This window comes from Hemitrygon akajei, chromosome 4 (assembly GCF_048418815.1).
Source record: "Hemitrygon akajei chromosome 4, sHemAka1.3, whole genome shotgun sequence".
In the NCBI taxonomy this organism is placed as follows: Eukaryota; Metazoa; Chordata; class Chondrichthyes; order Myliobatiformes; family Dasyatidae; genus Hemitrygon; species Hemitrygon akajei.
The window spans coordinates 200,382,098-200,392,508 of record NC_133127.1 but is presented as its reverse complement, the minus strand read 5'-3'; the positions used below and the strand labels follow the sequence as shown (position 1 = coordinate 200,392,508).

General features: G+C 45.7%; 1 protein-coding gene across 1 annotated transcript in view; it reads left to right on the top strand.

Moving 5' to 3' along the window:
* The first annotated feature begins 676 nt into the window (after window positions 1-676).
* Window positions 677-10,411, top strand: part of smpd1 (sphingomyelin phosphodiesterase 1) — a 34,513-nt gene continuing 24,778 nt past the window's right edge. The window contains exon 1 of the mRNA XM_073044427.1: window positions 677-952. Within this exon, the coding sequence (XP_072900528.1) occupies window positions 773-952 (180 nt within the window). The 5' untranslated portion in view covers window positions 677-772. The remainder of the gene's footprint in view (window positions 953-10,411) is intronic.

The window sequence follows — 10,411 nt, the reverse complement described above, 5'->3', positions numbered from 1 at the left end:
GGTCTCGGCCTGAAACGTCGACATTTTACTCTTTTCCGCAGATGCTGCCTGGCCTGCTGAGTTCCTCCGGCATTTTGTGTGTTGGTTGGATTTCCAGCATCTGTTTGTCAGACTGTGGCAACGTCAATCAGACTCCGAATCGCTACTACGCTCAGACCCCGCCCCTCCAGCCTGTCAATCAGACCCGGCGCCCAGACCCCGCCCCTCCGGCCTGTCAATCAGACCCGGCGCACAGACCCCGTCCCTCCGGCCTGTCAATCAGACCCGGCGCCCAGACCCCGCCCCTCCAGCCTGTCAATCAGACCCGGCGCCCAGACCCCGCCCCTCCGGCCTGTCAATCAGACCCGGCGCACAGACCCCGTCCCTCCGGCCTGTCAATCAGACCCGGCGCCCAGACCCCGCCCCTCCAGCCTGTCAATCAGACCCGGCGCCCAGACCCCGCCCCTCCGGCCTGTCAATCAGACCCGGCGCACAGACCCCGTCCCTCCGGCCTGTCAATCAGACCCGGCGCCCAGACCCCGCCCCTCCGGCCTGTCAATCAGACCCGGCGCCCAGACCCCGCCCCTCCGGCCTGTCAATCAGACCCGGCGCCCAGACCCCGCCCTTCCGGCCTGTCAATCAGACCCGGCGCCCAGACCCCGCCCCTCCGGCCTGTCAATCAGACCCGGCGCCCAGACCCCGCCCCTCCGGCCTGTCAATCAGACCCGGCGCCCAGACCCCGCCCTCCTGCCTTGGCGTCGGCTCACAGCTCACGTGATGTGTAGCCGGTACTATGGCGCTGCGACCGCTGTTCGTTTGGTGTATCGGGTTGGGTTTCCTCAGCCTCGGCCTAATTCTCCTGGACGCTGCTCCCGCTCCGGAATCGGCCCCATTCCACAGCCTCGGCGCCCGGGCCAACATCACCTGCTGGACTTGCAGAGCGCTCTTCACCGCCCTGGACTTCACTTTGCAGGTGAGAGTGAGGGGGTTATGGGGAGAGGAGGGAGAGGGAAGGATGGGGTAGAATGTGGAGGTGGGGTGAAGATAGAGGGCAGAGTGGTGTAGGGGCAGGGTTGGGTTCTAGGGAAATGGGATGAAGGCTGTGCCGGATGGGATCCTGGGGTAGGTTGGGAATCTGGCCTAAGGGGGTATAATCTGGGGGTGGGGGATGAGGATAGGGAGAGGGAAGAGTGAGAGTGTGGGAGTGATGTGGTCTAAGGTAGGGAAAAGTACGCTGGGTTTGGTGGAGGGGGGGTGTTGTGGAGACAGAGGGGGTTGAGCTGGTACCAGGGGTATGGGTGGAGTTGTGGATGACCTGGTGGTCTCGGAGTTGGTGGGAAGATCTTGGCTGGACTGGGATTGGAGGGGAGTGTGAGTTTGAGGTGAGGTTTAGATCAGGGATGAAGGGGGTGATGGTGACCTCAGAGTGGGGTGGGAGAGTATCCTGGGTTGTGAGTGGTGTACATCAGCCACAGGGTTCTGGAACCACACATCCTGATCAGAGGAAGTGTGAGGAGTTTATGACAGAAGGTAGCCATCTGGCCGGCCATGACCATGATGGTGGGATCAGTACCACTTCCTGTGGAATTCAATACCTAAATCTATAAAACGGATGAAGACACAGTCGACAATTTTAAATGCCAGCTCAAAAAACCTATTTATTTAACCTTGCTCTTAACTAACATCTTTGTCTTTTTATGTTTTCACTTTATCCCATTGTAAGCACTTTGAACTACATAGTTTGTGTGAAAATGCTCCATAAATAAATAATTATTGTTATTATTAAATGCGGGGAGAATTCCTGCCTGTCCTACTGTGAGACCAATGTTCCCTCTAATTGGTAATGACCAGTGTGCATAAAAATCTTGTGCTGTGCAATTTTTTTGTCCAGTGACAACAACCTGTGCGCATTGAATTTGATATATAGAAGTATTAATTTTAACAGCTAGCAAAACACTGTCAATAAGAACTTTGATCTTCTCTTGGTTTGATCATTTTTGCTGTCGTTCATCTGCACCTGTAGTGGGTGATGAAGGATTTTCTCACCTGAACTTTTGCACACTGTCCATATGTGATTTGCTTGCTGAATGATGCTGTAAAATGCCAAGTTTCCAAATATCACTCCACTTCTTCCCACTTGTGAATTCTTCAGCAACTTTTGCATTGCAACAATACACACGGGTAACACCAGTTTCTGTATTGTGCATAAATATTTCTTGTAGCTGCACGTTCCTGACCTCACGTGCTTTCGGTGTAGCAGTTTCTACCGTTTCATTAAGCCATTCCGCTTTAAATGAACTGGCAGTTCTTTTGTGCTTCATACCCTTTGCTTCTTTGGAATTCCACATAAGTGAATCTATAACTTCTTCAATAAAAACTGTATAAATAAGCGAGTTCTAAAATCTGCAGGCCAATCATCATAAACTTCATGTTGTCAACACCATCCGCATCATGTACAATCGTGAAATTTACTTAACATGTTGGTCAGATAATGTTAGGAATCAGAAAGTTGAGCATCATGTGACAGAATTGAAAACAGTGAATACGGGACTGAAGGTGTTGTATGTAAATGCGCACAGTATGTGGAATAAGGTAAATGAACTTGCATCATTGTTGCAGGTTGGCAGGTATGATGTTGTAGTTATTACTGAACCATGGCTGAAAGAAGATTATAGTGGGAGCTTAATGTCCAAGGATACACCATGTATGGAAAGGATAGGCAGGAAGGTGGAGGGGGTGGCATTGCTCTGTTGGTAAAAATGAAATCAAATCATTAGGAAGAGGTGATGTAGGTTGGAAGGTGTCGAATCATTGTGGAGCTTCCTTACTTCCTCAACACTACTTGCCCCTCCATCTATAAAGAAATGGCAGATGGAATACAGTGTCAGGAAATAGAACCATAGAACATTACAGCACAGAAACAGGCCTTTTGGCCCTTCTTGGCTGTGCTGAACCATTTTTCTGCCTAGTTCCACTGACCTGCACCTAGACCACATCCCTCCATACACCCTTCATCTATGTACCTGTCCAAGTTTTTCTTAAATATTAAAAGTGAGCCTGCATTTACCACTTCATCTGGTAGCTCATTCCACACTCCCACCACTCTCTGTGTGAAGAAGCCCTCCCCCCAAATGTTCCCTTTAAACTTTTCCCCCTTCACCCTTAACCCATGTCCTCTGGTTTTTTTCTCCCCTGGCCTCAGTGGAAAAAGCCTGCTTGCATTCACTCTATCTACACCCATCATAATTTTATACACCGCTATCAAATCACCCCTCATTCTCCTACGCTCCAGTGAATAAAGTCCTAACCTATTCAACCTTTCTCTGTAACTCAGTTTCTCAAGTCCCGGCAACATCCTTGTAAACATTCTCTACACGCTTTCAACCTTATTAATATCTTTCCTGTAATTCGGTGACCAAAACTGCACACAATACTCCAAATTCGGCCTCACCAATGTCTTATACAACCGCACCATAACATTCCAACTCTTATACTCAATACAAACACGAGGAAATCTGCAGATGCTGGAAATTCAAGCAACCCACACAAAATGCTGGTGGAACGCAGCAGGCCAGGCAGCTTCTATAGGTAGATTCTCCCTATAGATGCTGCCTGTCTTATACTCAATACTTTGATTTGTAAAAGCCAATGTACCAAAAGCTCTCTTTACAACCCTATCTACCTGTGACGCCACTTTTAGGGAATTATGTATCTGTATTCCTAGATCTCTCTGTTGTACTGCATGCCTCAGTGCCCTACCATTTACCTTGTATGTTCTACCTTGGTTTGTCCTTCCAAAGTGCAATACCTCATGGTCATGCACTTTAGTAGAAGAAATAAAATGGTTGACTATTTTCTAAATGGAGAGAAAATACATAATTCCACAGATTCACCACCTTTGATTTACCAAATTCCTCCTAATCTTTTTTCTAAATGGATACTCCTCGATTCTGAGGCTGTGCCCTCAGGTCCTAGGCTCTTGCATTATAGGAAGCACCCTCCCCACTCAGATGTGCTGATCCCTTTAGCGATGCTGGTCACAGGCTGTGATATCAAAGTTGCAATGAAGATGTCCCAGTTGCTAACTTTGCAGTCGAAACAAGCTTACTCAGTGAAGGCAAGATGAGTCAGTCCCATCGCTGTGGTCTGATCACTGTGGGAAACTTTTGTGTCCCATGGGAGTGCACACAACCGGAGGAACTGAGCAAGTCAGGCAGCAGCTATGGAGAGGAGAAAGCAATCAACCTTTTAGGCCAAGACCCTTTGGGGCTCTAGGTTCTTTTATCTCTGTGGAGCCTTTTTGATTAAACCTGCTTCTTGACTCATAGAACATTATAGCACAGTACAGATGTTGTGTTGACCTTTTAACCTACTCTAAGATCAATCTAGTTCTATCATCCATCTATCATTAAGAGTCTCTTATATGCCCCTAATGTATCTCCCTCTACCACCACCTATGTGTTCCACGCACCTACTACTCTCAGGGTGAACATCTGACATCCCCACTATTCATTTCTCCAAAACACAAAAATACAACTGCAGATGCTGTGGATCAAAGAATACGTACACAACACTGGAAGAACTCAGCAGGTCAGGCAGCATCTATGAGAAAAGAGTAGCCAACGTTTCGGGCCAAGACCCTTCATCAGGAATGGGGGAGAGAAGGCCGAAGCCCAGTAAACTGGGCTTACTGAGTATTACTGGGCTTCGGCCCTCTCTTCCCCCCCATTCCTGATGAAGGGTCTCGGCCTGAAACGTTGGCTACTCTTTTCTCACGGATGCTGCCTGACCTGCTGAGTTCTTCCAGCCTTGTGTACGTATTCATTTCTCCAACCTCCTTAAAATTAGGGTTCAAAGTAAATTTATTATCAAAGTATGTATACATTATGTCACCATACACTACCCTGCAATTCATTCTCTTGCAGACATTCATAGTAGAACAAAGAAATACAAAACTACATGCAAAGACTAACAAACAATGTGCAAAAGAAGACAAGTTGTGCAGGTATCAATACGACTGAAAGAGTGCAGAGAAAATTTACAAGGATGTTACAGGGACTTGAGGGCCTGAGTTACAGGGAACGGTTGAATCAGTCAGGACTTTATTCCCTGGAGCATAGAAGATTGAGAGGAGGTGTTGATAGAGGTATATAAAATTATGAGAGGTATAGATCAGGTAAATGCAAGCAGGCTTTTTCCACTGAGGTTGGGTGGGTCATGGATTAAGGGTGAAAGGTTGAAATTGAATTAAGGGAAACATGAGGGGGAACTTCAATCAGAGGGTGGTGAGAATGTGGAATGATCTGCCAGCACAAGTGGTGGATGTAAGCTTGATCTTGACATTTAAGAGAAGTTTGAATAGGTACATGGATGGGAGGGGTATGGTCTAGGTGCAGGTCAGTGGGACGAGGCAGATAAATAGTTTGGCATGGACTAGATGGGCTGAAGGGCCTGTTTCTATGACACTAAAATAAGTAAATAAATTATGCCCCTCATTAACTATTCTCATTCTGGGGAAAAGTCAGGCTGACCACTCAAACACTGCCACATCTCAGAGATAATTCTCACACAAGATAACAGCCCATTTCTGTAACGGTCACTATCTGGTTCTGTCTTTTTGTCTTGTTTTATCTCCAGTCTGTTTACTTTGCACACATCCCTCTCTACACATAACAATTGATTAAAAAAAACTTCCCGATTTTAGACCATAAGATGGGAGCGTGATTGGGCCTTTTGGCCTATCAGTCAGCTCTGTCATTATCCCTCTTAATTCCATTCTCCTGCCTCCTTCCTGTAACCTTTCACCCTGAGTAATTAAGAACCTATCAACCTCTGCTTTAAATATACCCAATGACTTGGCCTCCACAGCTGTCTGTGGCAGTGAGTTTCACAGATTCATCAGCCTCTGGCTAAAGAAATTCCTCCTCATCTCTGTTCTTAATGGAAGTCACACTATTTTGAGTCTGTCCTCTGGTCCTAGACTTCCCCGCTATAGGAAACATCCACTTCACATCCACTCTACCTACTTGTCCAACATTCGACAGGTTTCAATGAGATCTAACCCCCCCCCCCCACCGCATTGTTCTAAACTCCAGCAAATATAGACCCAGAGCCATCAAATGCTTCTTGTACATTAACATTAACATTTTCATTCCCAGAATCATTCTGGTGAATCTCCTCTGGTATCTCTCCAGTTTCAGCAGATCCCTTTTTAGATAAGGGGCCCAAAACTGCTGACAATACTCCATGGGAGGCCTCACCAGAGCTTTGTAAAGACTCAGCATCACATCCTTGCGTTTGTGTTCTAATCCTCTCGAAATGAATGCTAATGTACACACCATCAGTTCAACCTGCAAAATTGCCCCATTTACAAAATTTTATATTGATTGTTTACCTTCCACAGTGAGATTAACAACAGCAGAATAGAGGTTTTGGGCTGAGTATCATACAACGGAGAAGGTGCATGTTGCAGTCCAGGCTTGTACTGGGTGTGAATTTGTGATGATCTGTTTCTCTCAGAGGCCCTAGATCAGTGTGCAAAAGTAATGTTCCACCCTGTGGTCACACTGTGGTCTTTCTCTGGGTTTGTGTGTCATTGTCAGTTCTGCTAACCTCTCGTGATCAGCATCCTGTCAGTAATATAGAACATAGACCAGTACAGCACAGCAACCGTCCATTCCAATTAAATTAGTAATCAAACGACTAACTAAGCTAATCTCTTCTGCCTACACAATGTCCACATCCTTTCATATTCCCCACATTCATGTGCCTATTTAAACGTCTCTTAAAAGACCACAATGTATCTGCCTCTACCCCCGCCCCAGGCAGCGCATTCCAGGCACCCACCACTTGCTGTGTATTTTTTAAAAAACAAACTAACAAACAAGCAAACTTAGAAGTACCAGAAGGCTGGATGTACTCAGCAGGTCGGGCAGCATCCGTTGAAAGAAACCCTAACCCTAACCCAAACTTGCCCCTCATACCTGCTTTGAAATTACACTCTTCCATTTTAAATACGTCTTCGGTATTAGAGTTTTTAACCCTGGGGAAAAGATATTGTCTGTCCGCTCTATCTGTGCCTCTCATTATCTTCTAAACCTCTATCAGATCTCTCCTCGGCTTCTGGTGTTGCAGAGAAAAGAACCCAAGTTTGCCCAATCTCACGTTGTAGCACACGCCCTCTGATCCAGGCAGCATCCTGGTAAACCTCTTCAGCACCCTCTCCAAAGCTTCAACATCCTTCCTTTCATGGGGTGGCCAGAACTGTACGCAATACTCCAGATGCAGCCTAACTAGAGTTTTACAAAGCTGCAACACAACTTCCTGACTTTTGAACTCAATGCCTTGACTAATAAAGGCAAAGATGCCATATGCCTTCTTAACCACCCGATCAACCTGCGTAGCCACTTTCAGGGAGGCATGAACTCGGATAGGGTTCTCTGCTCATCTTTGCATTTGCCTCACTTCACATTTGGCAGGTTAAACTCCATTTGCTACTACTCTGCCCATTACTGCCTCTGATATCCATTCTCGTCTACTGCCTTCAATGCTGTAGCTTTAGAGCCCAGGCATGCTCTTGGTTCTGCTTGTTTTGATCTCCTGGTGTGTCTAAACAACAGCCAAGGCAAGGCACAGCAGCTTTCAGTCAGTTTAGCAGCACCTCTGTCCCTTCACACTCATCTACTCCAAGACCTCCATATGCACTCAGTGGCCACGGAGACTATGTTCATGGTCTTTACTGCTGTAGCCCATCCACGTCAGAGATGCTCTTCTGCACACCACTGTTGTAATGTGTGGTTATTCAAGTTACTGTCAGTTTGAACCAGGCTGCTCTGATCTCTCTCATTAGCAAAGCAGTTTCGCCAACAGAACTGCTGCTCACTGGATTTTTTTGTTTGTTTTTTGCACCATTCTCTGTAAACTTTGGAGACTGTTGTGTGTGAAAATCCCAGGAGATCAGCAGTTTCTGAGGTACTGAAACCACTCTATCTACCACTGACAATCATTCCCATAGTTGATCAGTTACTTAGATCCCCATTCTGATGTTTGTTCTGAACAATAACTGAACTCCAGACCGTGTCTGCATGTGTTTCTGCATTGAATTGCTGCCACATGATTGGCTGATTTGTTATTTATATTAGCAAGCGGGTGTATCAGGGGCCACAGTGTATCAGTGAAGTTTAAGCGAGTCAGGGGACAGTTGGTCTTACGAGGGAAAAGGTGCTTGGCAAGCTGAAAAGTCTGAACAGAGATAGGTCACCTGCACCACTGGGACTACACCCCAGGATTCTGAAAGAGGTGGCTGAAAAGATTATGGAGGGATTAGTAAAGATCTTTAAAGATTCAATAGCTTCTGGAATAGCTCCAGAGGACTGGAAAATTACAAATGTCACTCCACTCTTTAAGAAGGGAGGGAGGCAGAAGAAAGAAAATTATAGGCCAGTTAGCCTTACCTCAGTAGTTGGGAAAGTGAATAAATACTTATTCAGTTTGTCCGCCATTTCCTTGCGCCCTTACAGATATTTATGTCTGTAAAAAGAAATTTTGGTATCCTCTTTGATATTATAGGCTAACTATATTTCATCTTTTCCTTATGACTTTTTTAGGTGCCTTCTGTTGGTTTTTAAAAGCTTCCCATTCCGCTAGCCTCTGCTATTTTTGCTCTGCTATATACCTTCTCCTTGCATTTATGTTGACTTTGACTTCCCTTGTCAACCGCTGTTGCGTTATTCTGCCTTTAGAATACTGCTACTTCAGGATGTGTCTGTCCTGTGCAGTTGCTCCCTGAAGCTTCAGCCATTGCTGCTGTACCACCAAGACCTGCCAGTGTCTCCTTCAATCAACCTTGGTCAGTCCTTCTCTCATGCCACTGCAATTCCCTTTACTCCACTGTAATACTGATTAATCTGACTTTAGCTTCCCCTTCTCAAATTGCAGGGTGAATTCTGTCATGATTGGCTCCTGAGGGCTCCTTTAACTTAAACTCCCTAATCAAATCTGGCATCCAATCCAGAATAGCTGATCCTGTAGTGGTCTCAAACACAGGCTCCTCTAAAAAGACATCTCATAGGCATTCTAAAAATTCCCTCTCTTGGGATCCAGCACCAACCTGAATTTCCCAACCTACCTGCATATTGAAATTCCCAGTGACTATTGTCACATTGTCCTTTCGACATGCCTGTTGTATTTTGTATGCCACATCCTGCTACTGTTCAGGGCCTGTATATATCTTTCATCAGAGTCTTCTTACCCTTGCAGTTTCTTAGCTCTACCCACAGGGATTTTATATTTTCCGATCCTATGTCACCTCCTTGTCAGGATTTTATTTTATTTTTTACCAGCAGAGCCATCCCATCCTCTCTGCCTACTTGACAATCAAAGGATTCTGATGAGTTACAGATAAGGGCAGAGAAGTGGCGATGGAATTTAATCTGGACACGTGTGAAGTGTTGCTTTTTGGGAGAAAGTAGACCCTTGATAGTACTGAGGTCCAGGTCTATAGTGACTGCACAAATGGAGAAGTTGGCATGATCATTGGTAGAGTTAGTAGAACACAAGTGGAATATTGCTGCAGCTCTGGTCACCGTATTATAGGATGTCAAGGGTGCAGAAGTTCACCTTGGATTAGAGGGTATGAGCTATAACAAGAGGTTGGACAAAGTTGGGTTTCTCTCCTAGAGCACTGGAGGCTGAAGAAAGATCTGATGGAAATTTATCAGATTGAGAGGCAAAGACAGAATAGACAGACCGTATCTTTTTCCCGGGGTTGAAATGTCTGATACCAGATGGCATGCTTTAAGGTTTATTTAATTTATTTATGTAGAGATACGGCACAGTAACAGGCCCTTCTGCCCAATGAGCCCACACCGCGCAAATACACTCATGTGACCAATTAACCTACTGACCTGTTCTTCTTTGGACTGTGGGAGGAAACCCACACACTCATGTGCAAACTGCTTACAGACGGTAGTGGGAATTGAACCTGTGCTGCCGTGCTGTAAAGCATTATGCTAACCCCTAGTCCATCGTGCCACCTCATGGTAGAGTGGCGGGTGGTAGATTTTTCAATATATAAAGAGTAATAGGGGAGAGTAGATATCAGACTGCTCTTTAAGAAGGGAGGGAGGCAGAAGAAAGGAAATTATAGGCCAGTTAGTCTGACCTCAGAGGTTGGGAAATGCTGAAGTCAATTGTTAAAGATGAGGTTTCGAGGTACTTGAAGGCACATGATAAAATAAGCTGTAGTCAGTGTGGTTTTCTCAAGGGAAAACCTTGCCTGATAGATCTGTTAAAATTCTTTGAGGAAATAACAAGCGGGATAGACAAAGGAGAATCGGTGGATGTTGTGTACTTGGATTCTCAGAAGCCTTTGACGAGGTGCCACACATGAGGCTGTTTAACAAGATAAGAGCCCATGGTATGACAGGAAAGA